This window comes from Solea solea, chromosome 4 (assembly GCF_958295425.1).
Source record: "Solea solea chromosome 4, fSolSol10.1, whole genome shotgun sequence".
NCBI classification, from domain to species: domain Eukaryota; kingdom Metazoa; phylum Chordata; class Actinopteri; order Pleuronectiformes; family Soleidae; genus Solea; species Solea solea.
The window spans coordinates 18,932,339-18,954,253 of record NC_081137.1 but is presented as its reverse complement, the minus strand read 5'-3'; the positions used below and the strand labels follow the sequence as shown (position 1 = coordinate 18,954,253).

Below are 21,915 nucleotides of genomic sequence, written 5' to 3'. Positions count from 1 at the left end.
ATGAGCCAAGAGCAGATTATTCTAGAGAGAGTTTGTCTTCCTGATTCTAATGAAATCTATAACCGCCGATGTGTGTCATGTTGAGGACTGATCTTCAGAAGTAGAGGTAGCACCAGACTCTATAAACTTCTCCAAAACTGTTGTTGATACCCAACAACATTGATTTATCAATTAGTTGTTGCAGCCCTAGTCCTGGCCCCTAAATTGGGAACTGCTTTCACTAAATTGTACAAGCCCAAAAATAAAGCTGTCCATTGCACAATTCCACTTGTGCAAGCGCATGCAGTTCCTCATCATTTTGTTTTTCTTGCAGAGGTTTATACAGTATCTGGCTTCAAGGAACACACTATTCAACCTCAGCAATTTTTTGGACAAAAGTGGCTTACAAGGTATATTTTGGAGTAATAAGCCTTCAGATTATATACCTGACAATTGCCATGACATTTATCTTCACCCCCTTACTACCCTTTGTTTGCTATGTAGGCTACGACATGTCAACGTTCATAAGGAGGTATAGCCGCTACCTGAATGAGAAGGCGGTGTCCTACAGACAAGTCGCTTTTGACTTTACTAAAGTGAAAAGAGGGTAAGATTTTATTTCCTTGTTTCCTTGTGTTAATGCTAGGAGTGAACTGGTCAGATACTCCGTATACAGTCCGTAAAATCTAAACATCAGCTAAATGCTTCACTAAACACAGACTGTAGAGAAGGACGTGCACATCCATTGTCACAAAATCAAACATTTAATAAATTGCACGTATTTGCCAGGCTGCAATGATACATTTTGATATGTGGACTGATTGTAAGCTAAATTTATGTTATATTAATGTATGGTTGGTTATGGCTTGGTGGTTACTATATCAGTAAAACTAGGGTAAAAAGACTGAATTACTCTGATAGAGGTATCGAACATGAAATGTGTAATGGAGACATTGGAGCCTGGTTGTGTTTCCAGAATCTTGGATCTTTTTTGACACTCATGGGAAGTGAAAAGACGAGTCTGGATAATAGTGAATATTACAAATGTTTTTCTTCCCAAATGTATTGTGACATATTTGTTAAACATTGCACAAGGTCCTCTGATGTGTGCGGCTTTCAACTTCTGCTACCTTATTTGAGGAAAAAAAGAGTTCCAGTTTCAGAACCCTCTTTTAAATCCAGAAATGTCACACAGCAAGTAAAGAGAGAGATGTAATCTTAAATGCATCCGTCTCTTGTGTGGACATTATGATCTTAAGGTAATTGCATCCACGCAGAAGATGGATGCAATGGTTAATTCATCCATCAGTCTTTTGTCTGGGTGCATTTACCTAAAGATCATGATGCATCTATTAGGATACTGAGTTGTGTTTTAGATCAGACTTGTATTTTTTATTTCTGGCCACAGGTCTGATGGATTGATGAGAACCATGAACACTGAAAAGCTCCTGAAGACCATCCCTATTATCCAAAATCAGATGGATGTGTTACTTGATTTCAACGTGAGTGCTTCGTGTCGACTGAACTGGTTTTCATCCAAATGAATCGCGGACTCTTCTTTTATGTGTTGCATGCAGTTTTTACAGTGGGGTTTTAAAATGGTCCTCTCTGATTCCAGGTCAATGCCAATGAACTGACAAATGGTGTTATCAATGCAGCCTTCATGCTTCTGTTCAAAGATGCCATCCGGCTGTTTGCAGCCTACAATGAAGGCATAATCAATCTCCTGGGTAAAGACAAGTTTGGTGTTTTTGTGGTTATGTTGTTTTGTATCAGTGTCCGCTTTGAGTGATCGTTTGATCTTGAAAAATGTAAACTTTTAAAGTAAAAGGAAATTTCGATGTTGGTCATAATTCTTTTGGTGTGCACTTTTAACAGAGAAGTACTTTGACATGAAGAAAGTGCAGTGCAAGGATGGACTGGACATCTACAAGAAATTCCTTACACGAATGACAAGGATATCGGAGTTCCTCAAAGTCGCAGAGGCAAGTCAGGGCCTTGCCTTTACCCATCAGGAATGAAGACGAGCCTGGAGTCGTTTTAAAAACAGTCCTTTTTCTCTTTTTTGCAGCAAGTGGGGATCGATCGAGGTGACATCCCAGATCTGTCTCAGGTAAGACTAGATGCAGTAATTACAGAAAACCATCTTTGCAATGACTTAATACACTAACCTGACACCCAATAACTCTTTGCTGGCTTTCTTTAACTAAAAAAGCAGAGACTGGCCAAATTTTGGGGCAATTATGAAGTTCGACATCACTTAAAATGTATAATGTGTACAGTATATTGATAGAAGAAAACCACTTCTATTTGAGAAGTTAAATATGGCTGCTCATAAGTGAACAGTGCTAAGTACGACTGCTCACCTGGTACGATGGGATGGATAAGTCTCTTGAAACCACAGTAGAGCTGACGTCTTCCACCTTTGTATGCAAATATGAAATTATTTCTGTTTACAAACACCAAGTTATGTTGCTGTGTTACTGTACAGATGTCTGTCAGTGTATTTGCATAGTCTATACAAAGGACAGGTGGAGAGTGAGGGGGAAAAAAAAGTTGTAAAACTTGCAGCTGTAAAAGAATTAGACCACGTGTCTAAAATTAACTCTGATGCATTTAGGATGCGTGTAGATATGTTCACACCTGAACTGTCCACCTGTGCCTGGATAACTCAGGGTGGCTGTTAATATCAGGGCCATTGATTGCCTGATACTCAGATTTCTAAATCATTTGCCTAAGCAGTGATTTGCAGTGGTGGTTATTTTATCTAGTATCACAGTCACACTTCCAGGCAAGTTGGAAAGTGGTGGTGAGACCCATCACAGAATCTATGGTGGACTTTTATAATAAAAAATAATTATATCTGTTTCTATCTTAGTCAGAAACTCTTGTTCTTTTCCCATATAATGCAAAGCAGCAGTGAGTGTAATGAGACATAGGATTATGCTTGAGGTTATTATGTGAGCTCTAATTGGATGAGGGACCTTCTTCATGTATCATCCAAAGTTTGGCTGCTAATGTCCTTTTTCACCTCAGCTAACCTCCCTGCAGCTTCAAGCCTAACACATTTTTTTTTTTTTTTAATCGGACATTGCATGAGCTCATGATTGCACTTCCACACACCTTGCAGTCCAAACTTAATTCTGACCTTGCACGTCATACAGCAAATAAAGGTGTGAATAAAGGGTGCGACCTGTCTTACATAGCCCAGCAACCTGCATTGGTGTTTCATTATGTATACAGTTTATTTAATCACATGCTCTGTTGTTGATGTATTATATCTTTGTAGCTGTAGCAGATGAACCAGAATTAGGTTAGCTTTCTCCCAAAAAGTTTTCATTATAAATTCTTGACGTTGCCACCTTTATTTTCTGTATTTTCCCTTCCTTCTATCCCTCTATTTTCAGTTTACAGTGTGTGTAAGTATCTGAATCTTTTCTCTCTCTGTCTCTGTATGTGAAAGTAACTCTGTTTACTTTGGGCTTTAACTTGGCATGCCTCAGTGTATTTGAAATTTCTCAGACAAAAAAGAATCTTGTTTGGCTTTTCTAATACGTGTCAGTGATGTTCATGCTAGGCCCCCAGCAGCCTGCTAGACGCCCTGGAACAACACTTGGCCTCTTTAGAGGGAAAGAAAGTCAAAGACTCGACAGCAGCCAGCAGGTACGTCTGCTTTATCTCTGTCCACTTGATCTGACTGTTCACCATTCAGGCCAGAACAAAGAGGATCGTATTAGATTCAGCAACTTGATAGTATTGAACTAATGTAAGAGTTGGTTGTGTTTTATGTCTGCAAAATAGTAACAGAATGCACTAAAAGGTATTTCAAAGCACTGATGATTTCCGTGGCTGTCTCTTGAATCAGGGCCAGCACCCTCTCCAATGCAGTATCTTCTCTGGCCAACACCGGCATATCTTTCACCAAAGTGGACGAGAGGGAAAAACAAGCAGCGCTGGAGGAAGAGCAGGCTCGTCTAAAAGCACTCAAGGTACATTTCCTTGATTCACCCACTACATTTTGGAGTTGTACAATTAATCAATGAATAACTGATTATATATTAAAGGTATAAAGTATTTGTTTTTTGAATGAAACGTTAATCCGATGAATGGTTAAAATGAACATGATTTACGTGATCTAATTTAAAATGCATCACTTGATTGACAGAAATAAGAAATGAACTAGATTTACAAATGGAAGCAAAAAATACAAATTCCTTTTTTCCCTTTCCTGCTTTTGTAGTTCCTGTTGTAATTTGCTGAGTTGAGCAGCTTCTTATGCAGCTTCTCCATTTTGCCTTTCTGTGACATTTGGGGCCCGTCAATGGTAAAATTAGTAAAAAAAAAAAAAAATTCATGTATGGATCTTAAATGTGATTCCATGTTTATTCTGTCATTTGTTTCTTGTCATGTTTAAGTGAATGCTGGCTGTAACCCAAATTGCCCCTCAGGGATAATAAACATGCCTTCAACCTATGAAACAATTTTGTCTCCATGCTGCTAACACTTGCCTCATTTTTTATTATTATTGTAGGAGCAGCGTGTTATGGAGCTCCAGAAGAATCCTGCTCTAGCGACTACAGACTCCTCCCCAGTCTCCACAGTGGGTGGAACCATTAACTCAACTCCTGCCATTGACCTCTTCTCCACACCGAGCTCTACCAACAGGTGAGACCACAACACCTGCCTGTCTGTCTGTCATCTTAAAGTGACTCCCAGTTCAGAGTCTTGGCTTCTTCCAGACAATGCAATTTTGAGCTGTTTCTCAACATTACACAACATTTCAACGTTAAAATCAAGGTTAAACTCAGAAGAAACTTTGATCCTTTACAGCAAAAATGATAACATGCAGATCGATGGAAGTGCAAGCAAATACAATAAAACTGAAACTCCTCATGGGGGTCAGAATAACATGTAAACGTGGTATTTTTAGATTATACCGTGATTCTGAGGACAATTGTTTTTGTCATGGTTTCTCAGAACAGAGGTGGGAACTTTGTGTTCTGTCAATGAGTGACTAAATCATACTCTATACGCTTATTTTTGCTCTCTCCATCCAGTGCATCCAAAGCAGCCAATGACCTTTTGGACCTGCAGCCAGCTTTCCAGCAGCCGCTGCCTCTCTCCACTGCCAACTCATGGGGAGGTCAGAGCTCCACTCGTCTCCACTTCAGTCCACCTTTTACAAGCATGCGTACATACATTGTGGTTTTTGTGAAACCTTAGCCAAAGGTTTCACAAACTCCCATAATGCTCCTTCATTCAAATGACAGCAGTGTGGGTTTTTTCTGGCAGTTGGAGGAAGTCAGACATTTTACAAACTCTGGCTCCAAACATTGTTGCATTAGAATTTATCAGGGACAATAAGTAATTGAAATACCCATGTATCATATTTATAATCTTATATTTTGTGTGGTGTACTAAGCCATTGCGGTTGTCAATATTAGAATGAGCTGAAACATTATGCCAACATTTGCACGTCAAATGTTCTTTTAAAAAAAAAAAAAAGAACCTAAATACATGATGAAACTGATGTGTTTTGAGGATGACACAAGAAAAACATTTAAGTTTAATAGTGATTTGCATACTGTAGGGCTGAGAGCAAATTGTCAGAGAGTCAATGCCACAGTTGAAATTGTGTAGTTCACAGTGCAGTGCATGAGCAACAGTGAGATAGACTGTAAACTTGTCATAAAATGACTCAACTACTAAATGAACTGATGGAAATGGAGACAGTGAGGGAAATAAAATAACGGTGTGACTCTAGTATCCAGCTGACTTCGCCGTCAGCAGCCAAGCATGAGAGACATGAGAGCTACACACCTACTTAGGCTGGCCCAGCCAGTGTGATTGTACTTGACCTGAAAACTATTACAGTATATTTGTCATCCAAGCGCTAAATGGTGGTGTTGTCCAGACCTTAGATGTTGTCTAGACCAGCACCATGTTGAGATTTTGCAACCAGAAAGTCACACACAAGTCACCTGCAACCAGGTACCTATTGGATTATACTAGCTGTCAATCACATTGGTGTCCATGTAGCATTTTGGACCATTAACTTTGCAGGAAAATTTACAGTAAAATTTGTAGAGTTAAACTGAGGTCAAACTGTAAATTAAGACCTCATTCAAACTTATTTTTGCAACCACCAGAGTCGCCCCCTGGTGGCTATTCGGTGTCTTTTTTTTTTCAACCAACAAACCATCATTGTGAAGCACCAGTTATAAGTGGAGGCAGCAAACTTCCAGGTTGCAGGTGCAGCTTTATCTCTTTATAATGTGTGCTTTTCAATCAAGTTTCTTATCAAAAGGTGTGTAAATAATGAAGTTGACATATTACAGCAGTGTTTGTCTGTAATCTTAAGATATTGGTAAGCATACTTGCTCATTCATTTCTGGTAACTTGTGTTAGGCTGAGTTTAGGCAGAGATAATCAATAAGAATTGGTTCAAGGGCTTGTTATTTACTGGCTTTTTTTGGCCAGTTTTGTGGGTGCAGAACGAGTCACGCAGACCGTAGTAAACCTCTGCAGATATGGAAACTATGAATAGGCCTCAGGAACATGTGGTTGCCTAGTTTATTGTCACAAGTCAGGTTTTGCAAGCAACCCCGAGTTGACGCACACATTCTAAACACAAACACTATGCACAGCTGTTTTATTGGAAGCATAGATGTCAGCCCGTGTTGGACCCTGAGCTTTTAGATAATGGAAACCCTTTGACCTGTGGATTGCTCCATGAACCTTGATAAAGCTTATAGGTTTGGGTGCAAAAGAATATTACATAATATCGGCCTGTCACTTTCTGTTTAACACTGTATTAATCCTCCTCACTTACATCACTGGCATTTCCTCCTGCACGTCTTTTTTTGTTTTATTTTTGTTTTTAACCATTCTCACACCTCTCCATCATAATCTCTCTGTTCCTTTTTTCCTCGTCCTCCTCTTCTTCCCCTCTGCCCACTCAGATCCTTTCACCTATGCTGCAGAAGCTGTGGAGGAATCCACTCCAATCTCAAACCCTTTCATCACACCACCACCTGTTGTCGATGCTGTCCAGCTGTCCGTGGCGTCCTCGGACGCTAACGGTCTGTCCTCTAGGACACCGAGCCACGAAGTGTTCGGTGGGATTGTTTTGCTTTAATTTTGCATTAATTTTGTGTTTCTCAACATTTTCATGTGTCGCTGTGTAAGTCACTCATAAAATCATCCAGGTTAATGATTTCATGTATGTGACTTCAGTGTGTGAATGGAAATCAATGTGGGGTATGGAGTTCCAGAGAAGGAGGGAATTAAACTGCTTGAAGTGGTTTAGGGTCATTTGGCCGGAACACTGTGTTTCATGACACTTGTCACATTCAAAGACCTGGCATGCTGCCCTGCTCCAAATATTTGCTTCCTTCTGCAATCATGCTCAGCTCCTCTCTTGACTTTGAGTGAGGCTGTTTCATCTCGCATTTACTTTCTGTCTCTCTCTCTCTCTCTGTTCCAAAAAGAGTTTTAAAACTCTTCTGTTGCATGAATGTCCATCTTCATCAGCAGCTCTTTTCTCTTTTTGTTCTTGTATTTTTCCAGACCATTGCACTCCTTTTTGTGACTCCAGCTCTTTCCTGGCATCTGATCATGACACTGGTGCACAGATAGAGACATTTATCACAGGTACTGAGGTGGATAACTGTGTAGATGATGGATTGCTGCTGACATGCGAGGCCTAATAATGTTGTGTAGCATTTGTGGATAGCGATGAGCTCAGTGGGGTGGTTTGTCTCGGTCAAAAATGGGATCCTTTTGCAGAGCTTTCCTTCTGAACGTGCCGCCTGCCTTCCTCCCTGCTTCCTAGAAGTCTGAGTTGTTTTGTCGTTGCCCTTTAGTTGTGTGCTGGCCTTAATTTTTCACTCTGTATTTAGTCTAGCCATGTGATGAGTGCTGGCTTCCTCCGCTTTTGTCCAGCAAATCCCGATCTTTGTTTGTTGTCAGTAAAACGGCCGGTCCCATAGTTGCTTGGCTTCCTTGCTGCTGCTCTGTCGCTGCTGATTTTTTTTTTTTCCTGATCTCATATCTACGTAATCTTCTCCCTTCTTCCTCTCTGTTTCCCCCCCCTTCTCTCGCTGTCTGGTTCTTTGCCTGCCTGCCTGCCGTTGTTTCTGTGTGTCAGACTCCTTCTGTGGGCCAAGCCCTTACACCACCCTCTTCCAATCAGAGCCCCCTGCTGTAGCTGGTCTATTCAGAGGTAGGTACGCCCAAGTCCGTCAGTGTTATGAAACTTATGATCTGTCTCGGTACTTTTGTAAGATGGTGAATGAACAACCTTTCCTAAAAGTAATGTGACATCTTTTAGATGAAACCCAGAGATCCAGTGAATCAAATACTACAGGTCTCTAAACTAATCGTTTAGTATTGAGTTCTTTAGAAAGTGTTTGTCTGACTTGCCAACAAATAATACATTTAGCAATTTATTGAGGCAGACACTGTTAAATAGACCCCTCTGTATACAGTTCAGTATTCTTGTTGGCACAGATTTCTTTTTCTTTAAAGTATTTTTATTTTGAACAAACCAGTATGTTGTTGTGGGTTCATACAAGGGAAGCGTTCAGAAATTGGGTAAGGAAGAAAAGGAAGTTCAACCCTTCACCACACCCATATATTACATTATCTGTGTGTGTGTGTGTGTGTGTGTGTGTGTGTGTGTGTGTATATATAAAATGCAACACACACTTGCAAGTATGTAGCATTGTGTCATGGTTCAAATGTGCTTATCGAGGTAAAGCTACAAAGAGCAGAGTGCAACTTTTGTTGGACGATGCAGATGCTGGGAAGCAGGACAGTGTCCTCACTCTGAACACCAGTGTTGTGTGTGTGTGTGTGTGTGTGTTGGAATATAAACAATGGGGCATTGTTTGCTGCTCTGACATGTGTCATCTTCAACTGGTGGTTGTTTTTCCGAAGAGGCGGTCTTCTCTGCTCATGATGTTAGGCTGTGTTGTCCATAAATATATGCACCCTCTCACCAACTGTGTTCACGAGGTGATGTATAGAAGGAAAGCAGGAAATGCTAATGTCAACAACTGACAGGAAGTTTGTCAAAAGGTGAAATCACAGACAGTAGCTTGTAACTGATGAATGTAACAATGGTCAACTGTAACTTGTGGTCTGAAACTGCTCGAATGCTATTCTGCAACAGTGCACAATGTAGCCTTCACACAATATCAAAGTAACAAAAGACACTACATAAGTTGAGTGATCTTTCTTTACAAATAGCATTGTCAAACACTGTAAAGTATGAGTCAAATAGAATGTGCAAGTTTTGACATTTGTTCTTCCTGCTTGTGGTTGGCTTGGGAGGAACCGACGCTTTGTGGTCTCTGTATCTGACCAATGGTTTTTGTTTTTCACCTCAGCAGGGTTCACGGCCTCCCCCACGCAGCAGCAGCCACCACAGGACTCTCGGGGCCTTAACGTCGATTTTGACTCCGTATTTGGCAACAACACTAATGCCAACAACCTGGATTCCACAGGTAAACACACACACACACAAGCTGACACTGTCTTAACCCGTTTCTTTTTTGCAGTGATTTCCATTCCTGTGCTTCACTGGATCAATTTGAGATGACAAAAGTCAAACATAGTTTTGGACTTTGAATTCGTTTGTTAGCTTGTGTGTGTGCGTGGACTATGAATGTTCTGATCTCATTCCAAATCAAGCATTCAGACATCATCAGCTAGTTGAAGTGGCTTTTTCATAATGTGACAAAATGTTGTTTCCTGGAGGCTGCCAGCTGTTCGGTGTAAGTGGCTCTTCATTAGGCTTTTGTCTCGGAGACACGCACGTAAAGAAACATCAAGCATCTGCACATAATTGGAGCTGCATTTGCACTGTTGCACTTAATTACCCAGCCCAGTTTTTCAATCAGTAATGAATTGTCCTATACAGAATGAAGTGTGGTAGAATTAATCTTCCCGATTGGATGTGTATGAAATGTAATTTATCAGACATGTTATTTGGAAAATTCACTGATGCTGTGATTTGTCAGGATTGTTCATCTTTACATAATCACAATATAGTATTTGTACTCATGTTCCATGTGCTGTCTTATCTGAACGTTTCGTAGCATGCACGAGAGCAGATGTGATGTTGTATATTATCGATGCTTTCTGTGGCCATTGATATCATTTCATGTATTTATTGTCTATTAATTACTTAGTTGTCATTGCTAAAATAATAGAGTGCCCAACACTCATAGGTCTTTCATAACCTTTCGAGGCTGTTGTGAGGAGATATTGATCATTTTTGTGTCAAACATTTCAACATAAAATAATAGGTCAATTGAAAAGTTTATTTGATATTGTATTTTTTCAGTCCATTACTGGATACACCAGCAGCTTGCAGTCAGCTCTGCATTGCCTTTAACTCAGTCGTTTCACCCTTTGCCTAGTATATTTATACCAACGTAAATGCCTCACAGAGCACCTTGAATCTTCCACTCACTCTTTTGTTCACCCTCACTGGTTTCTAAGCTGCTCACGATCTCATAATATATATTTTTTTTCTCCTTCCCCTCATCCTGGGGTTACACACACTCCCTGGGGTCTTGGCTTTTTGCATGGCATATGCATGACTGGGTGAGTTGACTCAATACACATTCCTCTCACTCAGTCTTGGCTTAATGTGTATCGTTTTTTTGTTTTTGAGTGCTGCTTTACTGCCTCATCCACGCTGAACACCCTCTCTTTGTGTGTGTGTGTGTTTGTACATTTTCTGTTTGTCTCCATGTTTTGTTTTGTTGCGTTATTGTCTGTCGTATTTTGTCTTCAATTCTTCTGGGCGCCCCCAACCTCTTACCCCCCTCCCTTTCCTTCCTTCCTTTCCCTTTGTCTGGCCCCCCCTTTGATTAAGATGTTTTAGGTGGCATCCTTAAACCTACAGTGGCATCCTCACCCAATCAGTGCATGACCCTGAACGGTCAGCAGGCCAACAGACTTGTGTCCAATGACCTGGACTCTTCACTGGCCAATCTGGTCGGCAGTAAGTTCCTTTTTGTGTCTCTGACAAATGAATTTGAATAGATGAGGTATGTGTAAAGTGCTTCTCCTTTGTCCTCTTCAGATCTGGGAATTGGCAACGGCACAGCAAAGAAGTGAGTGCACTCGAGTAATATTTAAACTCCCTGCACCCAACGCGGCATAATGAGCACGACTTAACAGTTGAACTCCATTTCTGTAGTGATCTTCACTGGAGTCAGCCGGGTGAGAAGAAGCTGACGGGTGGAAACAACTGGCAGCCCAAGACGGCGCCTTCCACCACCTGGAACCCCGCAACTATGGTAAATCCATCTGTAACTGCAATGTGTGTTTTCTACTTGTATCCTCCCTAACTGAAAACAGCCACAATATTAGTCATATTTACACCAGCGATGGAAAGAAACACATCTGAAGGTTCTGGTTGTTGAAAATGTGACCGCAGTTCAGAATAAAACATACTGAACTTCATACTTTAAATGATTAAATACAAATTCACGTTAGCCGTGCTCACTATTCTCCTAAGACATAAGTGAATCACCCACTTATTTTAACGTGATTGTTCATGAAAAAACCCTATTTTTAAACTCCTATAATTATATTGTAATTATAAAATGATGCGTACAGTACATTTTTGGAGCAGTTTATATTTTTGAATGCTTGTCCTTGCATTAGAATATAGAGTGCTTAATATTTAGTTAGTATCTCATTTGACTATGGTTCATCTATTTAAATCCCTTACCCAGTGAAGATGGTAAAGTAGCTTGGCAATATTTTTGCATTATTAGAACTTGTTAAATTCTATTATTAGTGATTTACAGGAGACTGCAACAATAGTGTAGTTGGAAACAAACTTAAACAGAGCCCATGCTACTAACTTGCTGTCTAAAGCTACAACTGCAGGTGGGGGGTCTGTTTGGTTCCCCCCCAGCCTGTATGTCCCTTCCACTTGAGTCCCCCAAATTTCCTTGAAACCCTGCTGCCCGACAACAGTTTACATTAACATCTTAACCTTGAGCAGCACCACAGAAAACATGAAGCCACAGCAACAGTAATTCTGTCTGTGATTTAGCAAGTCCATTACCATAGTCATGGACACAGCGGCCCTAATGCTGAATCATGTTTATTTGGCACTTATTTAAGATCGAGTCTATTGTCTGGCTCCTAATAACAATTCCTGCCAGTTCAATTTTAAAATGAGAGGTGTTGGGTGACTGTGGCACTAAAGGCAGCTGGACGGCCTCCAGTTTGTCCTGGGTTGTTTGTTTATACTGTGCTCACTCGGCTCCCACGTGGCCTTTCCTCTCTCTTGAACTGATGTCACAACAGTCACAACCTCTTGTGTGTTTGCCTGCGGTGTTCTTTTGAATTGGTTATTGAATGGACAGGTTGAGTGTGTTTAGAACAGAGTTTTGGCTCGTGTCCATGACTGCTGATTGAGTGCAGACTGCAAAGTGTTTGACCCGACTCTTGATTGTTTTTTGTTTTTGTTTTTTAAAAGTCACCGTTTAAGATTTTAGGGGGATAGCAGTCGGGCCGCAACAATTTTTGATGATAAATCGATTTTTCAGCTTCTTAAAAATTATTTTCCATTTTTTGTTGTTGTTTTTGTTTGCTTTTTTTGCTCCATGCAGCAAAGAAATCATTCAAACTAAATAGTTTTGGTTTGTAGACAAAGTGAGACATTTCAAAACATCCTCCTTTCAGGTGTGGCAAACTCCAATCCACCGTTTTTACACATTTAAAGACATTTTATGGGCCAAAAATATTTGACGGATTAATCAATTACAAAAGTAACTGTCTGCAATGAAAGTTTGATTTTGCTCATATTTAATGTTCCAGTTTGGAGCAAACATGCTGGAGCAATTGACGAGGTCCACATTGCCCACTTTGACAATAGAGAAGTCAAAATGAGTAAATAAAACTTCTGAAGGGTGTAAGCTGAAGCTAAAGCTTGTCTAACCTTACAAAATCATAATCATCACTAAAACATGGTGGCGACAGCAAAAGATGTCCGTGTTGTGTGTGTGTGTGTGTGTGTGTGTGTGTGTGTGTGGACTATCAGCTCTGATCTCATCATGTGTAAACATAGCTTGTATGACATTTATCACACCTCCTGGGAAGAGCTTCTGACTAATCCATCAGTCTGTTGGTCACCGCGCTCGTTGATGCCGAGAGGATACATGACGTCTGACGATGTGACCAAACATCGGGTAAATTATGCTGCGTCTGGACTCCTTTCTGTTGGAAGTTCCTTGGTGATTGACGGCGCACTAGCACCCATCACTCAGCATCCATCATCCACAACATGATGCAAAAAGCAGCGTCCTCGTGTCTTCACTGAGCGTCTGGGTCATGCTGAGGCAGCGTCCCTGAACAAACCAAACATTGTAAGCGTGGAGGAATTCTGACGGAGCTCTCTCTCTCTCAGAAACAAACACAGTCTGTGATACAAGTGTCACTTTTGGCAGTAGTGTCACATCTGACTCACTTGTGCGACCCCCCCCCCCCCCCCCCCCCCCCCCCCCTCAATGACTGAATAGCTAATGAAACGTATCCTTCCCGAGAGGGCGAGGCGCGAGACAGATCTGGGTTTGTTATCACTGCGGAGGCTGTTATCACTATCAACGGCTGCCCCGAGAAAGACTCCCCCTCCCCCACCCCCGCCTTTTCCCTCTCTGATCTCTTTCCACGAGGAGCGCAGCACCTGAGACGAGACATGCACCCTGTGTTTCTGTCACTGGGTCAAATAGAAAACAGATGTCAAGCAGTTTAAAAACTATGATCATAAGTCTGATTTAAGGACTTCTTTTGGAAGCTTTCCTTGTTATTTCAGCTTTTTTTTTTCCACTTTAATGACTATATGTTTTGGGCAAATAATGGGAAGAATATTAGTGTGCACTAAATTTTCCCACACATTCTCTGCAGTCAGTTCCATCTCCTTCAAGCTGCATTGTTGATTTATTCTTGGAGCTATGGAGCCATGTATCTTTTTTTATTTATTTTTTACGCTGCAATTTGCAGGAATATGTGGGTTTTGTTAACTCGGTTCTAGATGATTGACGCATTTCCTTTTGCAATTGGTGCACTTTTCCATTTTCTTTTGTCGGTCGATCGTTTTTCAGCATCACAAATATAAACTTCCAATATAGCACAGCGGCAGTGCAGCGGACAGATGGAAAGTGCCATAGAGAGCATACATGGATGCTCAATTAAAGTGGTTGCTATTTAGCTTTGACTTCCCAGATGAAGTTGGTTATTTTTGATTGTTGCATATTTCTGCAGAAGTTCATTTCTGTATGATAAGTGACAAATGTGTGTCCTGATCACTGTGTCCTGATTCCGTGGGAGTCAACTGAAGTTTCTGTGTCACTCCAGGCTCCATCTGTCATGGCCTTCCCTGCAACCACACCCACAGGCATGATGACATATGGAATGGTAAGTCAGCTGGGACTGAGGGCTCTACACACACGTGCACAGCGCACACACACACACACACACACACACACACACACACTCTCACATGTTGGTCGTTCTATTTCTTTGAGTGCAGTAATTCATGGAACACGTTCCCTGTAGCCTGACTTCAGCCTTACACCTGAGACGTCCACGTGAAAGTAGAACTAAAGATGGTGTCGTACCAAAGTTTGACCTCATCTTTTTTTATTATCTAATTTTAAATGTCGTTTTTTTATCAGCTATTTGTATTGATATGAATGTGTTTAAGATCATGTGATTCCATAATTATCATATCAAAGTTATTGGATTGGCTTTTGGACAGATAAAAAAAGGTGTTAATTTCTTCTAAGAAGATCATTATTATTATTATTATTATTATTATTATTATTACACAGTTGGAGAGTTGTGTGTTTGAAGTGTTAAAATGTATATACATTTGCGTTTAATGTCACTGTGAGTACACTTCTTGATGTTGAGCCTTTCTTGGCCTCCATCCCTAACCTTTTACAGTCTTAAAACCAGGTCTTAATGAAGTAAGAACCAGCCAGGGTATCCTCATTATATTCCTCTAATATCCATATAGCTGTGACGCACAGGGCAGCTAATGGCACATGCTGCTGTAGCCAACTGCCAAAACGTATATTAGGGATTCATCCGTCACTGCTTCTCTCCTCAGCCTCCCCACATGGGCTCCATGATGATGACTCAGCCCACTGTGATGTACACTCAGCCTGTGATGAGGCCACCCAACCCCTTCGGCCCCAATCCAGGCGCACAGGTAAACGAGAACGTCCGTCTCTAATCGACCAAGCTCTTTTTTTTTTTTTGCTGTATCTTGACTGATTTTAACTACAAGATGTGTGACGCCTGTTCCTCAGAGCCGCTTCCAGAATCATGCTGTATTACTGAATAATAATGATGATAATAAGCTTGATTTCCTGCTCAGACACTTCTTCTCTTATCTCTGGCTCTCTTGTTTCTTTCACCCCCTCCTCTGTCCTCCTCTGGTGACTCAAGTCACCCACTATTTCCAGTCCGTCCAGTCTCAGCCCTCTCAGAGCGCCAGGGAAGGATCCCTTTGCACATCTCTTTCTACAGAATTTTTTATAGAGCGTCTTTAGGTACAGCTCGTCTCCTGTGTCTTTCAGACTGCATGTTTGAACCCTGCTTGACTTTGAGCAGAACTGGCTGTGAAATGGCTTTTTTTTCTTTTACATCACTTCCTGTGAGATTGACTCCTCCGCTCGCTGCTTTGCACTGTGTTCACACATCTTGTCGTCCGTTGAACGAGGGGTCAAGTTTTACGTTGTCCTTCGCACAGGCTGAAGCTCTATTTATTCAGGAGAAGTCTCGAGTCTGCTACACTTGGAGTTTTAAAGAAAGGTGGGAGTGTTTGTCTGATTAATTCCCTGGAACACTAAACAATGACATGCGTTGAATTGACTCATCGGATGAGATCACAGACTAATTTTAACGTGCGCAGCAGTCACAGTGTGGCCCCCCCTGTTTAGACCTGATATTAACGTGAGTCACAGGATGAGAAGTTCTCATCTCCTCGTCTGGTTACTACTGTTACTATTCCGTGTTTTTTCTTTTCTTTATTTTCTTTTCACACGTTTGAAACCACTTCCTCAGCCGGCGTCTGCTGAACCCCCTGCTGACGTCGTTTCACAGTGAACTTGAATATGCACCGACGTGTGATTTCTGTTCCTCGTGCAGACTTCCTCTCTCACACACCATCTAATGCAGTCAGGGGAGTTAAAAACACAGAAGTGACGTCCATGTGTGTTTGAATCCAACACAGGGAAGTTGGATTCAATCACAACTGCTCTCATGAGATGCCGCTCACCTCACATTAGAGCAGCTTATTTTATCATAGCCAAAGACCGAAGTTTGACCTACTTTTTAAAGATGTACTCAAAACTGGAGTGTATTGGAGGGACTAACGAGACCTTTTCACACACATACATATACGTGTGTGTGTGTGTGTGTGTGTATATATGACAAAGTTGACCATCCTAATCATGCCAACAGTCGGCGTTGTCAGTGGTGCCGTCACGGACGTTTGCAACCCGCCGATAGTGGTCGTTATGGCAACGGATCTGCCGCTTTTCAGCCTGAAAGCATGGCCAAAATAATAACGACTATTTTTGGGCGACTGTAAATAATTCAAGTGCCGATGATTCTTCACCGTTATCGCGTTGAAGCGACGCGCGGCCGTCCGAGTGAATTTAAGAATGATGAATGTTCTCTCTCCTCATTACAGGCTGGCCGGTACCCACCGTTCTGAGAACTCACAAATGAATCATTCTGTGGGAGTTTGAATTATTAAGGGCTGTTCATATTTCATATACAGGAAAATAACCCCTAAAACCTATGGCATTATGTACATATTTTATGGGATTTAGCCCCCGAAATAATGGCAGGAGTGAGAACCAGCGTGTTGGCAATTAAAATCAACATGGTACGAATTAAAAACCGTTCATTTAAGCTTCAATAAAGTCACTAGTGTGAATGCGATCAGAGAAGTCATAGCGGATTTTTATCCTCACTGCATCACTCTCAATTGTTTGCGCGTCTCCTTTGAAAATAATGTCATTTTTGTGCTGTACGCTGTCGTCCTGTGATTCAATCGCCCCGAGACAGGTGTTAGAACCAGGTCTGAGCGGGGACAGAGAATTGGAAATTGGAAACTTATCTGAAAATGACCCAAGTGAACCACGTCTCCTGTGAATAGGACTTCAGCTCTTATTTTTTGTTTTGTACAATACAAGCTTCTCACACCTCTTTATTTGCCTTTTGGAGATGGTTCGGAAACGGGCAAGGCTTTGCAGTGTTTCCAAAAGAATGGAGTTAACATCGTTTTCATTATCTTGCAGATGCAGTTCATGTAACGTGGCAGAGAGAAGCAGAGAAGGGAGTCTTTCCCGTCTGAAGAGGATTCACAACGAAGTCGACGATCAGCGCAAACCCCGCGGTTTGCTTGTCACGAACTTTAACCTCTCAGAGAACGAAAGGCCCTGAAATTGAGACTTTTTGAATGAAATTAACGGTGACTCAGAGCAGCTCTGGCCATCTCAGTGGACATTGTGCCCATCCAGTCATGTCTAAGTCATAGCAGCAGCAGCAGAAGAAGAAGATGATGACGACAAAGAAGGAGATTACCTATGTACAGTTTTCTGCCATTCACGTCATGTGGATGGGGACCAGCCCCCACTGTATCCTGGCCTATGAAAGATTTCTGACATTAATGCTTGTGTATATGGAGGAAAAAAAGAAGAAAAAAAAAGTGGGTTGTCTCACTCTCACACACACACACACACACACACACACACACACACACACACACACACACCACTTTTGAGTTGTCTTTCGTTAGTGCTCTTCTCTCCAGGTGAGTCCGAGAGAGAGACAGTCACCTCCCGATCCATGATTTCCTTTCTTAAAGTCACCCTCAAAATCAAAGGCAACGATTATAAACTCCAACTTTATACCACGCATTTTTGGTTTTTCTTTTTTATGTTATTGTTTGCAGTAGACATTCCTTGTGTATTGTTTGTATTTATTTATGATTACCTATAGAGAGGATGACATTATTATTATTATTATTATTATTATTATTATTATTACAGAAAATAAGTAAATGAATAAATAAAAAAAATGTAAATGTAACTAGTCACAGACTTCCCCCCTCACGTGGAAGCTCTTCAGGTTTATTCATGGGTATGATTGATGGTAGAATTTGGATTTTTTTTTGAGTGATTGAGAATATTTTTAAAAGAACAAAAAAAAAGAAGAAGAAAGTTAATATAAAGTTTAAAGAGATGACACGTTTTGCTGCTGGGGCACTAGATATTCTCTGTACTCTGCATGATGCCTTGTACAGTTGTGCGCGTACGACTTGAAGGAGTCACACCGAGGATTGTGTAATTATTCAGTATTGCCGTCAAAATTTGCATAAAAAAAATCCATGAGGTTGTTTTTTTCTATGAATTTGGCAAAAACAAAAGAGGCATTTTTCTTTTCTTTTTTTTCACGTCAGCAAAATCACTACACTCTCTGACTGAGGCGACGCCCCCGTTTGGAAAAGAATTGCCATTTCTGCTTCTCGATGCTTTGTGGCATGCCATTCATCTATTCTTCCCAACCTCGATGTGCACGGTCATTTTCATGCTTGGATCATGTTTTCGCAGGGTGTTCGGGACACTGGGGGTGGGGGAGGAGGGAGGGAAGGAGGGTTCATGTGTAAGTAACAGGTGAGGTGTGTGGGCGGAGCCTGTGAGGTCTAGCCGGGGCAGGAGAATGGAGCACTGTTGATCGGCGCTTTGTGTACATAAAACTGATCCTGCCCGTCACAGGGAAGGGGGGCAGCTGTCGCTGTGAAAGATGACCTGAACATGAAAGTGCCCCTTAATCCATGAACTGAGCATATTTGTTGCATAGTCCCTTCAGATTATATTTTTTTTGTTTTGATTTTTTTTTTTTTTCAATAAAGTGCAAGCTTCCACACTTACCTGCCTCTGTATTTGTTGTTTTTATGTATGAATGAGAGCTTTTCAGTCCTTTTTATTGTGATGTCATTTATTATAGAATGGAGAAACAGTCAGAGAGCAGATGGAGACGGGGACATCAGGGACAGCCTTGTTTGATGAACTTTAAAATGATTGTCCACTGTGTGTGTGAGTGAGAGAGAGAATGAAGGTGTCGGGTAATCTTTATAAGTCTATACATTTGCGTTACGTCGAATGGCTTCGGGTGAAGAAGTGTTGTTTAAAATGTCAAAAATGGAATTGTTTTTTTTTCATTTAGATGATGGAAAAACTAGAAGTTACACACTGCGGCTTTAATGTAGCGACTTTGGCCTAAAAGAGAAACCCACAAACCCAACACAAATACTACAGCCTTTATTTTTATGTGTTTGTGTTTCCAACCTGAGCCCAAAAACACGTCACATGAGCTGCACAGAGTGTTATTTTTGCAGGGATGTATTTGGGAAAAGTCGTGTGCCTGGTGTTCACCAGACTTTGTGTGTGAAGGTCAGTCGAAAGGATGTTAAAGGCGACATAGAATGCTTGTATCGCACATATATGTTAGTTATGGAGGTCTACTTGCATATATTAACTTGTTTTCATGGTTAAAAACCTCCTAGTCGCTGCAAACGAGCCGATCAAAATATCTCCTCACTGACGCTCTCGTCAGCCGCGCTGTTTCAGACCAAAATCACCCCCAGAACGTGGACTGTGTTGTGATTGGCCAGCCAACGAGAGCTTTCCCACTGTCCTGTGATTGGCCAGGTACCTGGAAGTGACGTAATAGATAGGCCAGCTCTCAGATACACAGCTCCCCCTCTGGCACGGTGGATGCTCTGCATCTCAGCAGCTACAACCAGAGTAGTTCTTCTTCTTCTGCGGTTGAATGTACGCAACCGATCCACTTCGCAGAGCGCAGGAAAACAATAAAACACTATTTTCTCAGCAGTGGCTGAATTGTTTACACATGTTTTTGACACAAAAGAATAAAGTTAAGAGGAGAGGAAATGTGGTACGTCTATGAATGTCCTCACAACTATAGAGAGACGTGTGTGTGTATTTTAAAGAAGCTGCACTCCCAGAGAGTTAGTCGACAGATGAGATAAAGTAACATAAGAGTCAGTCTGCACGTCTGTAATCTCTTTCAAACTGGACGACCAATCTCGTCGCCTCCTTGTCCGCACTGAGTCTTGACCACAGAGGACATTATATTATTATTATATTTTACAGTAAAGGGAAGAAAACACATTTCACGTTGTGTTGTTTTATTTCACAGAAAACATTGAATGAAACAGTAGTGCAGTTGTGGAGACTGACGGCCGATGAAGTGGTGAGGAGGATGCAAGGGTTCATCACTCTGGAGGAAAACCCACAGGTGCAGCACACACACGCACACACACGCACACACACACACTGGGCCTTGTATAGAAGGTGCATCCTGCTTGGCAAAGCGTCCTCACGAGCACTGAGCAGCGTCTTTGTTGCCCCGCACTTCCCCTCAGTTTGGATTCAGCGGCGGCAGCAGAGAGATGAGAGTGTGTTTGTGTGAGACACTGACTTAATGATGGAAGTAACTGGCACATAAACAACAGCCTTCCTGTTGATCTTAGGCCTTTCTGTTCTGGTCTACTCATCGTTCACCTTACTTGACTTATCCTTCGCTGTGGTGGGTAAAGACTTTGATTTAAAGAGCTTGAAAGCGCAGATTTGTTTTTATTTTTTGCTTGATGAGCTGTGAGTGGTTATGATGTAGATTTCCTCCTTCTCATTCCTGCCAGGCAGCACCTGGAGGTGCTCAGGTGCAGAGATGAAGGTCAGCTCTCACTCGCGGTCAGTCATTGAGGGCTTAGGGCCGTCCACTGTGAGACCGTCATGTGAGTCTTCTCTCTCACAGACTTTCTGAGCCCTGCTCCCTCTCACGTGCCTGCCAGGCTCAAATATGACTCATTAATCCACATCCCTCCACTCACAGGCTCCGCCCACATTCAATTCAGAACTCACCTCCAAATATTACTCTTAAAGGAGCTCATTTGTATTTGAAAGATGAGAAAGTGGCACCTGTTTGTGTGAATTGTTGTTTTTGTGTGAACCCAATAATGAATTTTTTATATTTACATCACAAGGCCAAGTCGGCTCCACGGACTCTGCTCGAGCCCACAGCGGACAAACCGAACATCTTTCGACTTTTGATCCTAACTGAAGGTTAACATGGGTTCTCCAAGGTGGGATTTATTCAGCTGTAACAAGCAAATAAAGCTCTCCATGGCCTTGCCCCCCCCCCCCCAACCTTGTTTATTTCCCTGGGTTTTCCACTGTATATAGATTTTTAAAGTGTTTTTTCATGTGAGCCCCTCTAGGTTAGGTTAAAAATGTTTCTAATGTATTTTAATTAATTTATTTAAACGTGAGGACCTCGTGAGGCCTCCCGTGCTCACATCTCACCAAACCAGCAAACAGGAAACTTCCTCCAGACTCATTCACAGAATGTTGTTGGTTTCTTCACTCATCGGGGAACGCAAACGTCAAAATTCTTGTCATTTCAACAAATAATCATGAAAAGTTTTCCCACTTGCTACACTACAGCTGATCTGTGTCTAGCATGAGTTACATCATTCATTTTTATATTCAGGATTTAGTTCAAGTAGTACATTACATTTCTCATGCCCAGTTGAGCCAGCATGCAGTATTAAAAGATGGAGCTTGTCTGCCACCTTGTGGGCAGAAATTGCAGCTACAGGTAAAGTAATTCTGGTCTTTTGTAACATATTAAGGCATAAACACTGACCTTGTCAGGACCAGTAGTCCTCATGGAGGCCAAAACCTGGTCCTAATGAGAAAGAACTTAATTTCTGAAATTTGAATTATTGTTTAAGGGTTAAAATTAGGGATACTGCGTTTGGTCAGGCTGTCCAAATGAAATGAAATGAAATCACTGCAG

At 41.5% G+C, this 21,915-nt stretch overlaps 1 protein-coding gene across 29 annotated transcripts in view; it reads left to right on the top strand.

The window, feature by feature from the left end:
- The window catches only part of picalma (phosphatidylinositol binding clathrin assembly protein a), a 31,569-nt gene extending 12,608 nt beyond the window's left edge, over window positions 1–18,961 (top strand). Inside the window, exons 4-25 of one of the 29 annotated variants that reach the window (XM_058626935.1) lie at window positions 314–389; window positions 484–586; window positions 1,388–1,481; window positions 1,598–1,709; window positions 1,858–1,964; window positions 2,051–2,092; window positions 3,387–3,398; window positions 3,557–3,642; window positions 3,845–3,968; window positions 4,511–4,644; window positions 5,037–5,122; window positions 6,942–7,097; window positions 7,549–7,632; window positions 8,129–8,203; window positions 9,372–9,488; window positions 10,868–10,996; window positions 11,078–11,108; window positions 11,195–11,294; window positions 14,368–14,427; window positions 15,125–15,226; window positions 15,466–15,569; window positions 17,328–18,961. In XM_058626935.1, the coding sequence (XP_058482918.1) occupies window positions 314–389; window positions 484–586; window positions 1,388–1,481; window positions 1,598–1,709; window positions 1,858–1,964; window positions 2,051–2,092; window positions 3,387–3,398; window positions 3,557–3,642; window positions 3,845–3,968; window positions 4,511–4,644; window positions 5,037–5,122; window positions 6,942–7,097; window positions 7,549–7,632; window positions 8,129–8,203; window positions 9,372–9,488; window positions 10,868–10,996; window positions 11,078–11,108; window positions 11,195–11,294; window positions 14,368–14,427; window positions 15,125–15,226; window positions 15,466–15,558 (1,923 nt within the window). In that variant the 3' untranslated portion in view covers window positions 15,559–15,569; window positions 17,328–18,961. Of the gene's footprint in view, window positions 1–313; window positions 390–483; window positions 587–1,387; window positions 1,482–1,597; window positions 1,710–1,857; window positions 1,965–2,050; window positions 2,093–3,386; window positions 3,399–3,556; window positions 3,643–3,844; window positions 3,969–4,510; window positions 4,645–5,036; window positions 5,123–6,941; window positions 7,098–7,548; window positions 7,633–8,128; window positions 8,204–9,371; window positions 9,489–10,867; window positions 10,997–11,077; window positions 11,113–11,194; window positions 11,295–14,367; window positions 14,428–15,124; window positions 15,227–15,465; window positions 15,570–17,327 lie in introns of those variants that run through there. The other 28 variants (XM_058626938.1, XM_058626936.1, XM_058626940.1 and 25 more) reach the window with 28 other exon arrangements.
- Window positions 18,962–21,915: the final 2,954 nt, after the last annotated feature.